This window comes from Culex pipiens, chromosome 2 (genome assembly GCF_016801865.2).
Source record: "Culex pipiens pallens isolate TS chromosome 2, TS_CPP_V2, whole genome shotgun sequence".
NCBI classification, from domain to species: domain Eukaryota; kingdom Metazoa; phylum Arthropoda; class Insecta; order Diptera; family Culicidae; genus Culex; species Culex pipiens.
In genome coordinates this window covers 154,956,021-154,975,297 of record NC_068938.1, presented here as the reverse complement: position 1 = coordinate 154,975,297, position 19,277 = coordinate 154,956,021, and the positions used below count along the sequence as shown (strand labels likewise).

Below are 19,277 nucleotides of genomic sequence, written 5' to 3'. Positions count from 1 at the left end.
TGTAAATATTCAAACAGCTGTAACTTTTGAGTGAATTTTCTGATCAATTTGGTGTCTTCGGCAAAGTTGTAGGTATTGTTGAGGACTTTTGAGAAAAAAATTGCAGATTTTTTTATCAACATTTTTTTTACTAAAACTCAATTTCCCAAAATACGTATTTTTTGATTTTCGAGATTTTTTTATATGTTTTAGGGGACAAAAATCCGCAACTTTTGAGCCATAGAGAAACATGGTCAAAAAATCTGCCGCCGAGTTATGAATTTTTGAAAAAATAGTGATTTTTGGAAAAAAAAATCGAAGTTTTATGCAAAAACAAGTTTGACATTACTTTTTAATGCAAAATTGAATTTGCAATCGAAAAGTAGGCTTTACAGATTTTTTGATAAAGGGCTCCGTTTTCAAGATATAGCCACCGAAAGTTTGATTTTAGCGAAATATTTGCAGTTTTTCAATTTTTAAAAATCGTGACCATGAGTGACCATTTCTAAACATATTTTTTTTTGAAAAGTTCAGAAAATTTGCTATAATATTGTCTAAGAGACATTGAAGATTGGACCTCTGGTTTCTGAAATACAGCGGCTTGAAGAAAAAGAAACTCGAAAATTGAAGTTTTCTAAGTCTCACCCAATCAGCCCACCATTTTCTAATGACGATATCTCAGCAACTAATGGTCGTAATATTCAATATTTGGCCCTTTTAAAATGTTAGTCTTGATTTAAAAAATTTCAAAATATTTTTTTCGAAAAGATCGGAAAATTTCACGAATGTTTCATTTATTAACATTGAAAATCGGACCATTAGTTGCTGAGATATCGTCATTAGAAAATGGTGGGTTGTTTGGGTGAGATTTAGAAAACTTGAATTTTCGTGTTTCTTTTTCTTAAAGCGGCTCTATCTCAGCAACCCGAGGTCCAATCTTCAATGTCTCTTAGACAATTTTATAGCAAATTTTCTGAACTTTTCAAAAAAATATTTTTAGAAATGGTCACTATTTTTAAAAATCGAAAAACTGCAAATATTTCGCTAAAATCAAACTTTCGGTGGCTATATCTTGAAAACGGAGCCCTTTATCAAAAAATCTGTAAAGTACTTTTCGATTGCAAATTCAATGTTGCATTAAAAAGTAATGTCAAACTTGTTTTTGCATGAAACTTCAATTTTTTCCAAAAATCACTATTTTTTCATAAATTCATAACTCGGCGGCAGATTTTTTGACCATGTTTCTCTATGGCTCAAAAGTTGCGGATTTTTGTCCCCTAAAACATATCAAAAAATCTCGAAAATCAAAAAATACGTATTTTGGGAAATTGAGTTTTAGTAAAAAAAAATGTTGATAAAAAAATCTGCAATTTTTTTTCCGTGTACCTATTTTTTTCTCAATAGTCCTCAACAATACCTACAACTTTGCCGAAGACACCAAATTGATCAGAAAGTTCACTCAAAAGTTACAGCTGTTTGAATATTTACATACCATTTTTGTATGGACAGCAGCCAAAATTATGGACTACACTGAAAAAAAATGAAACACGGTAAAAAAATTTTGGTGATTTTTTATTTAACTTTTTGTCACTAAACTTAATTTGCACAAAAACACTATTTTTATTTTTTTTATTTTTTGATATGTTTTAGGACATCAAATGCCAACTTTTCAGAAATTTCCAGGTTGTGCAAAAAATCTTTGACCGAGTTATAAATTTTTTAATCAATACTGATTTTTTCAAAAAATCGAAATATTGCTCGTAAAAATTTTTCAACTTCATTTTTCGATGTAAAATCAAATTTGCAATCAAAAAGTTCTTTAGTGAAATTTTGATAAAGTGCACCGTTTTCAAGTTATAGCCATATTTAAGTGACTTTTTTTTAAAATAGTCGATGTTTTTCATTTTTTTAAATTAGTGCACATGTTTGCCCACTTTTTTAAAAAATATTTTTGAAAAGCTGAGAAAATTCTCTATATTTTGCTTTTTTTGAACATTGCTGATAAGACCCTTAGTTGCTGAGGTATTACCATGCAAGCGTTTAAAAACAGGAAAATTGATGTTTTCTAAGTCTCACCCTAACAGCACACTATTTTCTAATGGTCCGATTTACAATGTTAAAATATTTTCCGATCTCTTCGAAAAAAATATTTTAAAATTTTTTAAACCAAGACAAACATTTCAAAAGGGCGTAATGTTGAATTTTTGGCCCTTTAAAATGTTAATCTTGATTTAATTTTGATTTTTCCATTGGACAGCTGCCAAATTTGTATGGAAAATTATATGGAGAATCTAATGATGCAAAATGGCTTTTCTGTACATCCTGAAGACATAACAATTAGGCCATTGGCCAGGGTAGAAAAAAAATCAGCAAAACAATCATCGAAATTGGCAAAGGTTTTTATTTTGGCCAAGTTATGATTTTTTGAGGAAAAACGTTACTTAATCCACCTTTAGGTGGTTGGTGCCTTCCTCATATTCATAAAGTCAATACATTCAGTAAAAATAGCAACATTCCCCCTTAACATGTTTAACAAATCAACTTTATTACTCATTTCTTTTGATATGGTTCGCAGACCATCAATATTTCTGGCTCATCGGCAAGGTCTGATAAAAAAAAACCTATCCAACGATAGTTCGCATGGAAGATTCAGACAATATTTTTATAACAATATCTGAAATCAAACCTCTAAAAAGTGTATATATAACACTTAAGTGCCAATAACTTTTAATAGGGTTGTCAGATCCTTGATGTTTTAGGCTCATTTGAAAGGTCTTTCGATTATCTAACTAACGATGGGTCGCATGATGGACCCGGACATCATTTTCATTGAAATATCTGAGATCCGGCCTCCAAAAAGTGTATAAATAACACTTAAGTGCTAATAACTTTTGATAGGATTGTCAGATCCTTGATGTTGTAGGCTCATTTGAAAGGTATTTCGATTATCTAACTAACGATGGGTTGCATGATGGACCCGGACATCATTTTTACTGAAATATCTGAGATCCGGCCTCCAAAAAGTGTATAAATAACACTTAAGTGTCAATAACTTTTGATAGGTTTGTCAGATCCTTGATGTTTTAGGCTCATTTGAAAGGTCTTTCGATTATCTAACTAACGATGGGTCGCATGATGGACCCGGACATCATTTTCATTGAAATATCTGAGATCCGGCCTCCAAAAAGTGTATAAATAACACTTAAGTGCTAATAACTTTTGATAGGATTGTCAGATCCTTGATGTTTTAGGCTCATTTGAAAGGTATTTCGATTATCTAACTAACGATGGGTTGCATGATGGACCCGGACATCATTTTTACTGAAATATCTGAGATCCGGCCTCCAAAAAGTGTATAAATAACACTTAAGTGCTAATAACTTTTGATAGGATTGTCAGATCCTTGATGTTTTAGGCTCATTTGAAAGGTCTTTCGATTATTTAACTAACGATGGGTCGCATGATAGACCCGGACATCATTTTTACTGAAATATCTGAGATCCGGCCTCCAAAAAGTGTATAAATAACACTTAAGTGCCAATAACTTTTGATAGGATTGTCAGATCCTTGATGTTTTAGGCTTATTGGAAAGGTCTTTCGATTATCTAACTAACGATGGGTCGCATGATGGACCCGGACATCATTTTCATTGAAATATCTGAGATCCGGCCTCCAAAAAGTGTATAAATAACACTTAAGTGCTAATAACTTTTGATAGGATTGTCAGATCCTTGATGTTTTAGGCTCATTTGAAAGGTATTTCGATTATCTAACTAACGATGGGTTGCATGATGGACCCGGACATCATTTTTACTGAAATATCTGAGATCCGGCCTCCAAAAAGTGTATAAATAACACTTAAGTGCTAATAACTTTTGATAGGATTGTCAGATCCTTGATGTTTTAGGCTCATTTGAAAGGTCTTTCGATTATTTAACTAACGATGGGTCGCATGATAGACCCGGACATCATTTTTACTGAAATATCTGAGATCCGGCCTCCAAAAAGTGTATAAATAACACTTAAGTGCCAATAACTTTTGATAGGATTGTCAGATCCTTGATGTTTTAGGCTTATTGGAAAGGTCTTTTTAATACCTTTCTGAAAATGTATAACATGACAGGGTTTCTTACAAAAACCACCCTTTTTACAATCTTCCGGACATACGCCAAAATCGTTTTTTTAGCATAACTTTTGAAGTACTTTACTAAACTTCATAATTTTCAATAGGGACTTATGGGACCCCAAGACGAATCGAATGAGACCAAAACGGTCCAAATCGGTTAAGCCAGTGCTGAGATAATCGAGTGCATATTTTTTGGTGCACAGACCCACATCCCTACACACACACACACACACACAGACATTTGCTCAGAATTTGATTCTGAGTCGATAGGTATACGTGAAGGTGGGTCTACGAGGTCAAATTAAGAAGTTCATCTTTCGAGTGATTTTATAGCCTTTCCTCCTCAGTAAGGTGAGGAAGGCAAAAAGAGACATTTTTGAAAAGTTAAACGAAACGTAAAAGGAATTTTAGTTGATAACAACCAGGTACCTCCACCTAATTTATTTTTGTAAAATAAAATTTGAAGGAGACGCATGGTATTTGTTACCTTATAAATACTGTTTGCAAACACCAAATATGTAACACAAAGCGCGTTGTTTTTCCAAATGCATCTGATTTATTAACTCACTCAAAACAAAACCTTCAAAACGCCAGCACGTTCGCCACACTCGCTTCCACCGGGATGGCCGGAATCGCCTTCATCAGAGCGGCAACCGTACAGCAGTAGGTGTACCCCTGAGCAAAGTTCGCGTAGTTTGCATTGGCCCAGCCATAGGTGGCACACACATTGCTGCAAAGCATCTCCGTAGCGGGCATGCTGGTTCTAAACGGATCATTGTTGGTCACCAGAGCGATTCCCGCGTTGGTGCTAGGTGACTTTACGATCTTCCAGTACCACTTTGGGGCTTGGATACCTCCTGCCTCCAGGGTGATTGGAATTTGTTGGCCGCTGACATTGGGTAGAGTCATAATTCCTTGGTTTCCAGTAAAGATTAGAACATCCTCCTGAAGTCGGTTGGAAACTGCCCGGACAGCATCCTCAACCCGGAGCCAGTTTCCAGCGTTGACCGCCTAGAATGATTGATAATAGAAACTGGCAGAGATAGCATCAAAGTTAAGGCTTTACCTGCCATTGTGGAGCAACGTTAACGTAATAATAAGTTGCCCATTGCCAGGGACGAAAGATGCCGTCGGCATCCGGGGACAGATGGCCACGTGACATGAAGGAGCTGGACGTAATGTACTTATCTGCCTGGGCCTGGGAACCCAACAGAGTGGCGAGACGAGAACTCTGCTGAGCCGTAGTGTACGAAGTCGCTGGACTTACGGTGGACGCCGTTCCTGTTACCTTGAACGCCGGACGGTAAGCTTCGCTAATTGCATCTGTTGAGACAAAAGTTAAGGCTATTTAAAACTAGATGAACATCCTCTCGTCCCGAACTCACACTTGATGGCCCGCCCCGGAATTACATGTCTGGTGTAGAAGACCGACGCCGTATTAAAGTTGTAGCACGACTGGATGTACGTCACCATCTGGCCACTCGAATTCCGAAATCCAATGTTACGCAGTTGACCCGATCCGCCACCGCAGGCCGTACTCGTTACTTCCACCTCACCGGTCACACGCGTCGAACAGGTCAACGCGGAGGAATCCAACACGGTGCCACCAACGGTGAAGCTTGTCCCCGAGCGGCACGTGATTGAAGTCGACGAAACAGTAACTGGAAAGTAAATTTGCTTTTAGAACCGAACTGAAGAACTGGACGGAGCAAATTTGTTTCGAAAGCTTACATCCGCTTAGAGTGCCGGATTGGCACGAGATTGCAGTTGTTTCGCCCGCGCTCCAAACCAGGGAGGGACCGGCGGGAGCCCATAGTAGATTATTGCGGAAGAACACCGGTTCCGGGGACTGCAGGGCGGTGTTGATATTGACGGTGCATTCTGGAAGGGATTTTCAAATTGGTTTGATTGGTGTTATTTCTCAAATTTTTAGAATTAGTTTAGAGCATTACCGAAAAACGAAAAAACGCATTACCATTTTTGTTAAAATCGTAATAAACTAGACGTTTCTGTGTCAACGAAAAAACTAACTACCATGCGTCTCCATGGAATATTTATTTAAAGAAAATGAGTAATACTAAAATATAACAGTTGTTGAAATAGTTGTTTAAGGTAGTCTTTCCTTGCGTTGGAAGTGACTTGATCATCCTTGTGTATTTTGTAGAAAACATGAGTGAATTGATTCTAATAGTTTAATCTCAATCGACTTTTACCATTTCACACACAATCTGTAAGGTTTTGTAAATAATTGAATAAATGTTTTATTGAAGAAATGTAGTACCTAAAACATTAAGATTTTAACCAGAAAAATTTGCAGAAATATGAAATGTGTATGCAAATATAAAAAATGTATGGATAATGAAGTTTAATGGGGAATTATTCATTTCATTTATGTTTTTTTTTTTGTGCTCAACATATTAATAACATTTAGTTTAAGATCGTTTCGGCTATTATAAAAGCTTTATCAGAAATCGTTGGATTGCATTAATTTGTAGGTGGGTAATTCTCCGCCAACTCACACGAAATCGAAAAAAAGTTGCCCATACCCCTCTTCGATTTGCGTGAAAATTTGTCCTAAGGGGTATTTTCTTCCCTGATCTTGAATCCGAGCTCCATTTTTCGATATTTTGCGACGAAGGGGTTGTACTACTCCTTCTTTTATGAACATTCGAAGAAAAATACGAGTTTTCTATCATTATACCAAATAGGAATCCATAGGGAAGATAGGGGTGTGCTTGATGATTTGGATGGAGTTGTTATTTTTTTACTGAGATAGTTGGTTAAGTTAGTCTTTATCTTGCGTTTAAATTACCTGATCCTATTTGTATTTTGTAGAAATCAAGAGTGAAATTATTCTAATTAGATCTATACAGCAGTTCCACTGCCGCTCAAATCAAGTCCGTCCCATATGTAATTTCGTCAATTTTGAGTTAATGATGCAGTTTGGTTCAAAATCATGTGAACTTTCAGAAAAACTAATAAAATATAGTAGTTTATTCCAGAAAACAGTAGAAAATTTCACTTTTTCGTACAATCCTAACACGTAGCCTTATGGGCGGGACAAATTTGTCTTGCGTTTTTCTCGGCTTGCTGTTTTTACATATGGGACGGACTAGATTAGAGCGGCAGTCCATATGAAAGTTAAAGAAAAAAATAAAAGTGCTTCGTTTTGGCTCAAAATTGGACTGGGGCAAAAATAATGAAATCCGTGTTTTTTAATTCTTTGGCCGTGTTAGGGTGTTCCGAAAAATTACCAATTTCGTCGGTTTTCACAAAAACCACTTTTTATTTAAAAAATCATTATTTCGCTCCATTTTAACTGATTAGGAGTTTTAAAAATCTAGCCAAACATTTGAAAAAGTCTTATGAAAACTTCAAATGCCGTTTTGACGGTGCCTGGACCAAAGAGCCTATATCTGAACATATTTTTAAATGATTCAACGGACAATTTCACAAAACATATTTAAAAAATGAGCGAGGTTCATTTACAGGATTTCGAGGGGTCTAGCTCATTTCCCCGAATTCCATTTCCCCGAAAATCATTTTCCCTAATTGGCCACATCCCCGAATACCACTTCCCCTAGTAAGCCAGATCCCCGAATGTCATTTCCCCTAATTGGCTACATCCCCGAATGCAATTTCCCCTAATTGGCCACTTCCCCGAATTGACACTTATGTTAATTGTCGTTTATTTGAATTTGAATTTTCCCGAATTCCCCCATTTCCCATGACTTTCACTTCTCCTAACAAATATTTTCTTTCTCAATTTCACCGAGCAGCTTTTTCGGGTAAGATGTTGATTAAATAAAATAATTTGTTTAATTAACATTTGTATTCATTTCAACCTCATAATTAGATGTTGTTTTAGAGAAATTTGTATTTTTTTCGAATTTTATTCAAGGATCAAAAAATCGAACAAATTGGTACATAAGGCTGGTACAAATTTTATTTAATGTTGGAGCAATTCTGAACGAAATCGGATTTAAAAAAAAAAAATTAATCCGGCTGAAACTTTTTTGGTTCCTTGTGTATGCTCAAAGAAGCCATTTTGCATTATTAGTTTGTCCATAAAATTTTCCATACAAATTAGGCAGCTATCCATACAAATATTAAATATGAAAATTCAACAATCTTTATCTTTTGAAGGACTTTTTTGATCGATTTGGCGTCTATGACAAAGTTGTAGGTATGGATAAGGACTACACTGAAAAAAATATACACTCAAACCCCGATGGTTTGACACCAACTGTTGTCAAACGAACGGGGTCACGTTTTAGTTTGAGGCCCCTTAAAAAACACAGAGTTCACACACACTACCAAACGCTTGTTTTGATAGTGTGCGTGAGCGCCGTGTAAGAAGTGACAGTTCGTCACTTTTTAGTTTGACTTTGACCATAAGGTACATGCTAAAAAAGTGTCAAACGAAAAAGTGACCAACCACCGGGGGTTGCGTGTACACTTTTTGTCAATAGAACTTAATTTGCAATAAAACACAATTTTTATTTTTATTTTTTTTAATATGTTTTTGAGGACATCAAATGCCAAAATTTCAGAAATTACCAGAATGTGCAAAAAATCTTTGACCGAGTTATGAATTATTGAATCAATACTGATTTTTTCATAAATCGAAATATTGGTCGCAAAAATTTGTCAACTTCAATTGTCGATGTAAAATCGAATTTGCAATCAAAAAGTTCTTTCATGAAATTTTGATTAAGTGCACCGTTTTCAAGTTATAGCCATTTTTAGGTAACTTTTTTGAAAATTGTCGCAGTTATTCATTTCGTTTAATTAGTGTACACGTTTGCCCACTTTCGAAATTTTTTTTAGAGCTGAGAAAATTCTATATATTTTGCTTTGTTGATACGATGTTTAGTTTTCTATAGAGATATTGCCATACAAAGATTTAAAAACAAGAAAATTGATGTTTTCTAAGTCTCACCCAAACAACCCACCTTTTTCCAATGTCGATATCTCAGCAACGAATGGTCCGATTTTCGGTATGCAATGGATGCGAATGCGAATGGTCCGAGTAAGGTATGCACTTCGGAAGAAATTGGTCAAGAAAAAATTCAAATGGGCAGCAGCGTTAGCGAAAGCAAGCCAGAGAGGGTGAAGAAAAGCCCCAAGAAAACGTTTCCTCTTTTTTGTTCTGCTGTTCGTAAAGCTGTTTCTTGACCCCCTTTCTTTTGAAGAGCATACCGGCCCTAAAATATAGAACATTCGTGAAATTTTCCGATCTTTTCGAAAACAATATTTTTTTTTTCAATCAAGACTAATCTTTCAAAGGGCGTAATATTGAATATTTGACCCTTTTTAAAATCGAATGACCGAAATCACAGAGAATTTGTCGTCAGTAGATGCAAAAAAAACAACGCGTAAAAAATCTACTAATGTTGCATTAAACGTGATTTGTGAGGCTACCAGGAGTGAAATAATCCATTTAGGGGAAGGTGGGGCAAGACGACCATATGGGGCAAGAGGAACAATCGCTCGTACGGCCGTAATTTTTACAATTTTGATTATTTCCAGTATGAGGAATTGTTGCTCGCAATGCAATTAGCTGATTCTACTATCACATAACCGCCAAAACGACGTAAACGCCACGGGGCATAAGATTGAATGAGGTCTTTTTCAAAACCTTTGTTTTATTATAATATTTGGAAAGTACAAAATAAGGCTTTGTGTTCGTTTTAAGGCTCATTTTATCAAAATGCTATTTTTTCTAGATCAGTAGTGTTTCTACCAATGACTTGCACCTAGTATTAAGCATGATTTAACTTTTGGTTAGTTTTGTTGAGAGCTTTTAAAAAACCTTGTTCAGGTGGGGCAAGTATACCATATGGATTTATAGTATGGAAAAAATTACTACTTGCTGCAATAACATATTTTATTGCGAAATAAAAACATAAACGTACTTAAAAACTGATAAACAATTGTTAAAAAAATTGTCCATACAAAATATTGTGATATTATGAAAATTTCTTTTTTTTTTTCATCCAAGTAATAATTGTGTTTCGTAAAAACGATCAAATTTTTAGTAAAATATTATTATTTAATCTAAAAATGTAAGAAACGTTTCAAATACATTCTAATCTGATGTATCCAAGTGATAACAGTTCAATTTTTAGTAAATTAGCATGTTGCTTCATGCATTGTTCCTCTTGCCCCAACGGGTTGTTCGTCTTGCCCCGCTAGTTGAGTAGAACGTACGAAAAATCAAAAAGTTTAAAATCAATTTTATTCATTTGAATACAGGATTTTTTAAAAACTTGTTCTGTCAAAGTCTCAGTCAAGACCTGGAATAAGATGATTCTAAAAAATCTGTCAGATTTTTTGACGTTTTTAATGGGTTATAACGAGAATTTCCTTAGCTTGTTACACTTGCCCCACTTTCCCCTACTCCAAATATCATAGTTTTTAATTGTTTTTATAAGGCAGGATAAGGGTGGCCCATTCTGCCCCCAAGTGGATTTTTATTTAACACTTCCACCACCAAGCCTCTAAATGATTTGAAGGTTCCGTTGTTGTTTGTTTACCTTGGTAGTAGCATCTAGTAACATTATAAGCATTGAACAAACTTTTTCAAACAATCCAACTTTTCACATAGCTTATTTAAAAACCTCGAAATAAACAACATTTGCGTGGTTTTGTCAATAAATTTACATTTTTGCTCATAATTCGAAAAATACAATGAATTCAAATGTTGTTTCGGTATGGTGATGTTATTTGACGTCCTTTATAAGACCCTTGCATTACAGTTGGTCTAAATCCTTTCCAAAGCACAAAACCAAGGGTGGCCCATTCTGCCCCTCCTGCCCCTATCTATTAAAATGTATAACGAAAAACAGTACAGGTACTCTTTGTTTTAAAGTGTTAAAAACTGAGCCTTTATTTTTTTATTGCAGAAGGACAAAGACAAAACAAATCTATGTACTAGCCTTAGTACAGTCATCTGGGGCGAATCGGGACCACAGTCTGAATACACAGCAAGTTTTAGAACACTGAAAAGCTTGAAATTTGGAAATTGATGCACTTTTTTTGTTAAGCTCCGTCTATTCTATCTGAAACCAACAAAAAATATCGGTACAAATATTGTTCAGTAAAAAGGCTAAATCAGTTGACTCAATTCGCCGCATGTAATGAAGAACAACGTAAACATGTGCATTTTGATTATATCCGGGAAATTATTAATTCCAGAATAAATATGAATGTTGTGTTTACAATTTTCAACGATATTTTTCAATGTCATGCTTTCAATATTTACGTCCACAGGCCGTATGCCAAATAGTCACCAAAACCGCGAGTTCAGCCAAGAAATCCATCACACTTATCAAGCTATCCAGCTGTACTGTACTAAACCCGCTTAAATGACTTAGTTTTATAGCTTCTCCTTCGTGGATGGGAATCGTGACTATCAAGCAAGTTGAATGATTATGAAGATGGAAATACTTATTCACTACTGTTGTTTATGGAAGCATTTACAAATCGTGATTATATTTTCATTTCAATTTACTATTTCTGGACCCAGAAATCAGAACCATCATTGACAGCCATTGCCCCAAAAGTGAAAGACACCTTCTACGACCTTAATGTAAGTTGGAGTTTTAATACTTACGTCCGCGAACTGCATGCAAACCGACCACCAAAATTACAAACTGAGCGAATAACTTCATCAAAACTCTTGCAATGCTGCAGATCAACTGAGAAAACACCTTTCGATTGATATAATTTTATACTTACCCCGCCAGACAGAAAAATTAGTCCAGACAGAAAAAAAGTTACCAACTCCGTCATACTTTTTACAAAATAATGCATGCTTTTATTCAGACAGTTTCTTCGGTTTGGAATTGTCATTTTTTATCATTTAGCAGAGCAGAAGAGAACAGAGCTTATCATTGTTTAAGACGAGCTTAACAAAACAGCTTTGCTTATTTTTTGGTAGATTGCTAATAATTGAATTTAAGAACCTGAATTGTGATATCCGAAACAAGTAAAACTCAATATTTTTTCGTCTACAAGTTTATTTATTTCAGTTACTCATGTTCAAGATGTCAAACACAAATGCAAATCGACACAGTTCTAAATCTCTCTCGACAATTCAAACACATTTCGCACACCTCCTACATCAAACCAACATCGAAGGACAATTGCGTGCATTCTAATCATAATAAGGAATTCATGCAGCCAAATAAAAAATGCCATTGTTCGAGAATCACTTTACGCCAAAATGCTGCTCTCCAAGCTGGTCTCCACCTCGAGTTTGTGACCCAGCTGGCCAAACGCCGTCGCAATGTCCGCCGCCTTGTCCGGGTGGCACACGATAGCGGTTCGCGCCTCGGACGAGAACAGCGCCTTCACGTACTTGGCACCAACGCGGGCCAAATCCGTTTCGGTCACCTTTCCAACGCGCTGCACCAGAGCCTGGTTGTAACCGGCCGGGACCTGCTTGAAGCTGGACAGGAAAGATTGAACCACCACGTTGCCGATGCTCTTTTCGCGGGCGATAATTTCAAAGATGAGCGAACTGCGGGCGGATTCCAGCAGGGTCGAGTCCCATTCGGCGTTCGGTTGGAGTTGCTTTTCCGTAATTGACTTGGCCTCCTTGTACGCGGCGACCACGTTCGTCGCGCGGTACAGCGTAAAGTAGAGGAGCCCTTCGTTCGGGCGTGGGACGATGTTGTACCCGTAGGAGAATCCTTGGCCACGGATCTGGCGCCACAGCGGACCCTCCAGCTGGGTCAAGTACTGCAAGAACAGCAGCAGCGGTGCCAAATCTTCGTCGTTGAAGTCGGTGATGGCCTTCGAGCTCGAGTACAGGAAGGCACTCTCGACGCTACCCAGGCCCAGGACCACGCCGGTGGAGTTGGCCAGGTTGCCACCGGGCGTGTGCAGCTTCCAATCCGGAATGACGGTTAATCTGTTCAAGGGAAATAATAGATTCAAGAGCTACAAAACAAAGTATTTTTTTCATCAAAACTTACTGCTTCTTGGGAACGCCCTCGGACGGAACCAGCTTCGACCATGGCCCCTCCAAGTCAACATCCAGCTTGGCCATCTCCTCCCAGTCGGCGGCCAGGTGCAGCCCGAGATTCTCCGGCCTGGTAATAATCTCCCGAACCTTGTTCAACCGGTTGATAACCTTCTCCGCTCCCTCAGCCCCACCCTCCAGCAGCTTAATCAACTCGCCCAAAAACTTTTGCTGCTTCAGCAGCGAACTCACGCGCACATTGCTGTCCTTGTCGTAATACATCGCCTTCATCAGGTCGCGCACGATCGAGTTTCCCTCGCGCTTTGCCTGCGCCACGTCATTGACCATCTTCGAGGCGCAAACCTTAACCCGCTCGGCGGTAAACTCCGTCTTGTGCAGCAGTTCCGCGATCCAGTTAATGCCGATCTCATACTTGCCGCGTACGACCTGCATACACAGCGTGGCAGTGTTTCCAAACGGCCCCAGGCTGAACCGGCTGGTCGTTTCGATGCCCAGCCGGGCGTCCGTTTCGATCGTGTCCGACTCGAGCGCCGCTACGACGGCCTCGTACGGAATCAGCTCACCGTCGCGGCGAATGGGCGACTCCGTGAGGAGTTCCATCAGCAACAGCAGGTACGGACGCAGCTCCGGCTCAACCGGTTCGGTGTTCATCGTGACCATGAGCTGTGGATGAACAAAAAAAAACAAGATGTTCAAGCGACTACCCAATCGACACTCCAACGCAACTTACGTAGCAAAAGTTGGTGTGCAGATGGTACGCCTCGGCGTACAGCGGCAGCTTCTCCAGCGTCAACCCGGCCGGACTCCTTCCCGCGCTAGACTTGAAAATCTCCACCGGATGGAACTTGATCCCGTCGGTCGAGGGAACCGGAATCGACGTCAGCATCTCGTCCGGCGGGGGGATTTCGTTCTTGGTCATGGCCTCGGCCAGTTCGCGACCTTTCTGGGCTAGGCCTTCTTCGCCGAGTGCGGCTCGCTGTGCCTCGATGCGGTCCTGCTCCTCCTTGGCCGAGCGCTTCTGCTCTTCGATGCTGGGGACGGCCTGGACGACGACGCTTTTGGGCTAGAATAAGTTTTTTTTTTTCGTTCGTTAAGTTTCATTGAAAAAGATATTCGTTCCTAATGGTTGATGCTGATTTTTTGAATTTTTTTTTTATGAGCTTTTGATTTTTCTTATATTAACAATATACAATACATATTTTTTTTGGTAAATTTCGTTAATTTGGACAATTTGGTCAATTTGTTCTAAATTACTCGATTTTGATCAATTAGGTAAATTTTATCAATTTCGTCAATTGGGGAGCGTTCTTTTATTACGTAAAGCAGTCGGGGGGGGGGGGGGAGGGGGGGAGGCTCAGAGGCCGTGTTACGCTCCATACAAAAAAAAATTAAAATTTGTATGAACATTTTGTTACTTGTTATTTTGCGTTACGTAAAAAAAGAACGCTCGATTGGTCGATTTCGTCAATTTGGTCAATTTGGTCTTTATGATCAATTTGGTATTTTTTCAATTTCATCATTTTGATCAATTTGGTAAATTTGGTAAATTTTGTCATTTTGGTCAGTTTGGTCAATTTGGTCAATTTGATAAATTAGGTCATTTTGATCAATTTAGTATTTTTTTCCCCAATTTCATAATTTTGATCAATTTGGTAAATTTGATAATTTTGGTCAGTTTGGTCAATTTGGAAATTTTGGTAAATTTGGAAAATTTGGTACATTTGTAAAAATTTTTTGGAAAATTTGGTAAATTTTGTCAATTTGGTCGATTGTGTCAATTCGGTCAATTTCGCCTATTTGATCAACTTGGTATTTTTGACAATTTCGTCAATTTGATAAATTTCGACAAATTTGCTAATTGGTCAATTTAGTCAATTTCGTCGATTTGGTCAATTTCGTAAACTTTGGTCATTTTGGTCAAATTGGTCATATTGGTGAATTTGGAAATTTGATCAATTTGGTATTTTTGACAATTTCGTCAATTTGGTAAATTTGATAAATTTCGTCAATTTTGTCAATTTCGTCGAATTAATTTAGTAAATTTGGTAGCTTTGGTCGTTTTGGTCAAATTGGATTTTTTTTTCAATTTCATCATTTTGATCAATTTGGTAAATTTGGTAAATTTTGTCAATTTGGTCAGTTTGGTCAATTTGGTAAATTTGGTCGATTTCGTCAATTTAGTCAATTTGGTCAAATTGGTAAATTTGGTCAATGTGGATTTTTTTTTTTTCAATTTCATCATTTTTATCAATTTGGTAAATTCGATAATTTTTGTCAATTTGGTAAATTTGGAAAATTTGGTAAATTTGGAAAATTTTGTACATTTGGAATAAAAAAAAAATTGGAAAACTTGGTAAATTTTGTCAATTTGGTTGATTTTGTCAATTCGGTCAATTTGGCCTATTTGGTCAATTTCGCCAATATGATCAATTTGGTAATTTAGTCAATTTCGTCAATTTGGTAAATTTCGTCAATTTCGCCGATTTGGTCAATTTAGTAAATTTGGGCAATTTGGTAAATTTGGTCAATTTGGTAAATTTCGTTAATTTGGTCGATTTTGTCAATTTGGTCAATTTCGCCTATTTGATCAATTTGGTATTTTGGACAATTTCAATTTCATTTATCAATTTGGTAAATTTGATAAATTTCGACAATTTGGTCAATTTCGTCGATTTGGTCAATTTAATAAATTTGATAACTGTGGTCATTTTGATCAATTTGGTGAATTTGGTAAATTTGATCAATTTGGTAATTTTGGTCAATTTGGTAAATTTGGTAAATTTGGTCGATTTTGTAAATTTTGTCGATTCCGTCAATTTAGTCAATTTGGTCATTTTAATCAATTTGGTATTTTTTTCTATTTCATCATTTTGATCAAGTTGGTAAATTTGGTCAATTTGGAAAATTTTGAAAATTTGGTAAATTTTGTCAATTTGGACGATTTTGTCAATTTGTTAAATTTTGCCAATTTGATCAATGTGGTATTTTTGTCAATTTTGTCAATTTGGTAAATTTGTAATTTTCGTCAATTTTGTCAATTTGGTCAATCTAGTAAAGTCAAAAAAAAAGCAAAGCAATCCACTTTAACGACCCCCGGGTCTTTTGTGGGCTAGTAAAGTCATTTTGGTCAAATTGGGCATTTTGATCAATTTAGTAAAATTGGTAAATTTGGTAAATTTTATGTAATGTAGTAATTTTGGTCAATTTGGTAAATTTGGTAAATTTGGTCGATTTTGTGAATTTGGTCAAATCAGTCATTTTGGTCAAATTGGTCATTTTGATCAATTTGGATTTTTTTTTCGAATTCATCATTTTGATCAATTTGGTAAATTTCGTCAATTTGGTCGATTTTGCCAATTCGGTCAATTTCGCTAATAAGATCAATTTGGTAAATTTGGTAAATTTCGTCAATTTCGTCGATTTGGTCAATTTAGTAAATTTCTGGAGCAACATTTGAAAGGGGCGGTACGACATTGCTCTTACGGCCTTTCATTACACGCGTTTAAATGGGACGAAAGGCCGTAAGAGCAATGTCGTACCGCCCCTTTCAAATGTTGCTCCAGATTTGATCAATTTGGTAAATTTGGTCAATTGGGCAATTTGGGTAAACTTCATCAATTCGGTGAATTTTGTTAATTTGTTAAATTTTGTTAATTTGGTAAATTATATAAATTCGGTGAATTTTGTTTATTAGGTAAATTTGGTAAATTTTGGTAAATTTTGATGAATTTTGGTATATTTTGTTGAATTTTGGTAAACTTGATTGATGAATTTAGTAAATTTCGTGAATTTGGTCAGTTGGGTAAATTTTTGTCAATTTAAAAAAATAGAAATTAAAAAAAAATGATTTTGAAATTTAGAAATTTAAAAAAAAGAAATTAAGAAAATGAGATTTTTCCAAAATTTGAAATTTAGAAATTTATAAATTTAGAATATTAAAATTTATAATTTTGAAAATAAATAAATTTAGAATTTGAGACCGTTCCTTACCTCCACTAGGTACTTGTTCAGCAGCGATCTCCAGAACTCTTCGTCCTTGTCCTTCAACGCTTGCAGGCACCTGTTCGTGTTCAAACGACCATCAAACTGGAAGCAAAGAGCAATTTTAATCCACTGAACCCAACGTTCGGCCACTTCAACTCACATCCTTCTCCACCTCCCCGTACAGCACATCACCAATCACGTGAAAAGCCACGTCGTCGTGCGGATTGCTTTCCAGGTTGCTCAACGCCTCCAGGATGTAACGCTCCAACACGCTGGCCATCCGTTTCATGTCGATCTTTTCCTCGCCGGTACCAATTTTCCCCAGAACCTGCTGCAGCTTCGGGTGGATTGCGTCAATCTTGCCCAGCAGGACGTTCTCAAACGAGATGTACAGAAGAGATTCCGCGTTTTCGGCAATGTTGTACCCGACGCGACTCGCGTACGGGTCCTCGATTTCGACAAACTCTCGCTGGAGGGGGCTCACCGAAGTGTCCGAGAGGTAGCGCAACAGCACGGAACACGCGGTCAGTTCTTCGTACTGGGTGGTGGCTTTGGGGCCACGCCAGGCTACGTTAACGAGACCGCAGTCCTCTTCGTCGGCGGGGTAGACGATTTTGAGGGTTTGGGATTCGGCAACCGGGACTACAGGGGTTTGCCAGGGACGGGTGAAGGGCGGGAGTGCGCCCTTGGCGAGGATCTTCTCCTCGATTGGCTCGAGCGCCTTGAAGATGTCCTCGGGTTCGATTTGACCGGTGATGATCACGTGAAGATTGTCCGGACGGTAGAAACCCGCGTGGTAAGCGCGGACCTTTTCATTGTCCGTGCTCGTCCGAAGGTTCTTCATGATTCCGCCGGTCTCCGAGCTGTAGCCACAGTTCGGGTAGATCGCGCGAAGCATCTCCAGATGAATCCGCGATTCGCCGGTGTTTTCGCGTCCCTGCATCTCACAGTACACAACTCCACCGTCTTCGCCCTCTTCGGAAATGTGGTGTACTTCGGTGATGAAACCGGAATCGGTCAACGTCGGGTACAGAATGTGGTCCAAATAGACCGGCAGCAGCGACAGAAAGCCACCGCTTCCAGCGGTCGTCATCGTATAGCACGTATGGTCCGTGTCCGTCCAGGCGTTCGTTCCGGAAGCCAAACACCGATTCGCTACCAGATCCAGGATGCCCTTGTACGGGTACTTCTCCGAACCAAGAAAAATCAAGTGCTCAAGTGTGTGTGGCAACCCGTCGTCATCGTGCGCCTCCGTTGCCAAAGCAAAATACCCGTTGACCAGGGGACCTACGGCAAAAAAACACTAAATTAACCCTCCTTCAAGAAACAACTCAAAAAGCCGACCCACCTTCAACCTCGCCAACAATCACCGTCAGCCCGGTCTTCTCCGACCGGTACTTGCGCACCGGAATGACCCCGTTCGCCTTGGCGGAACTCACCAGCTGGAAACCCATCCTGTTGCCGGAACAGCTGCAGCAGCCTGCCAGAAACGGTTCGGTATCAACGACGACGGAACAGCTTTGCTCCAAAGAAAGTGCAAACAGCGAGCAGGAAAGCAACAGAAGAAAAGACAGCGCAAACTTTAGGGTGGAAATGGTGCACCGGATTCCACTCGGAAAAGCGGGGAAAATCAGATTAGAAAAACTGGCCGGAATGAGTCACGAAAACACCGCCGCAAAACACACTCCGACGACGGGATGAAAAGCAAGATTTTAATTTTCTTTTGACAGTTCGATTCGCGGAGCGAAAGAGACGGCTGCTGCGATGAACGGTCGTCACCAACACAAACGCGGTGAACCGGTTCGCGAAAATGCCGGGTAAACAAACACATGCGCAGGGGTGGGGTGACCGCGGTTGAGAGATTTTAAGAGAAGCGTTAGCATTAGCAAATTTCTAGTTTAAGGCCGGTACCCACTCAGAGCGTTCCGTTTGAATTCCGTTTAGAATTCCGCTTGAGCGAAAAAAGTTCGATTCGAATTCTAAACAGTGTTCGTTTTAGATTCTAAACCGCATTCCGTTTCAAACGCAACAACCGGTTCCGTTTGAGTTTTCGCCGCAAATCGGTTCAAGCGGAATTCAAACGGAATCGAAACGGAATGGACGGGTTGCTTTTGACAGGTGCTTCTTCTTCTTATTTTTGGTTGCTGGTTTTCTTTCTTGTTTTGGTTGAATCCAAAGCGAATTGGAATTCAATCA

At 38.3% G+C, this 19,277-nt stretch overlaps 2 protein-coding genes across 3 annotated transcripts; both read right to left on the bottom strand.

Moving 5' to 3' along the window:
- Window positions 1-4,638: 4,638 nt before the first annotated feature.
- LOC120425286 (uncharacterized) lies at window positions 4,639-11,807 on the bottom strand. 2 transcript variants are annotated; one of them, XM_052708014.1, is made up of 5 exons: window positions 11,724-11,807; window positions 5,837-5,986; window positions 5,491-5,766; window positions 5,172-5,428; window positions 4,639-5,116 (listed from the first exon to the last, which is right to left on the bottom strand). In XM_052708014.1, the coding sequence occupies exons 1-5, from the start codon at window positions 11,779-11,781 to the stop codon at window positions 4,688-4,690; spliced, it is 1,170 nt and encodes a 389-aa protein (XP_052563974.1). In that variant the 5' UTR covers window positions 11,782-11,807; the 3' UTR covers window positions 4,639-4,687. The 2 variants fall into 2 exon arrangements, with proteins under 2 accessions (XP_052563974.1, XP_052563976.1); XM_052708016.1 differs by lacking the exon at window positions 11,724-11,807 and adding an exon at window positions 11,373-11,435.
- Window positions 11,808-12,110: 303 nt separating this feature from the next.
- On the bottom strand, window positions 12,111-18,794 carry LOC120425269 (uncharacterized protein C05D11.1-like). The gene is made up of 6 exons (XM_039589714.2): window positions 18,430-18,794; window positions 17,242-18,368; window positions 17,088-17,183; window positions 13,828-14,160; window positions 13,090-13,760; window positions 12,111-13,025 (listed from the first exon to the last, which is right to left on the bottom strand). The coding sequence occupies exons 1-6, from the start codon at window positions 18,533-18,535 to the stop codon at window positions 12,326-12,328; spliced, it is 3,033 nt and encodes a 1,010-aa protein (XP_039445648.1). The 5' UTR covers window positions 18,536-18,794; the 3' UTR covers window positions 12,111-12,325.
- Between the last annotated feature and the right edge of the window lie 483 nt (window positions 18,795-19,277).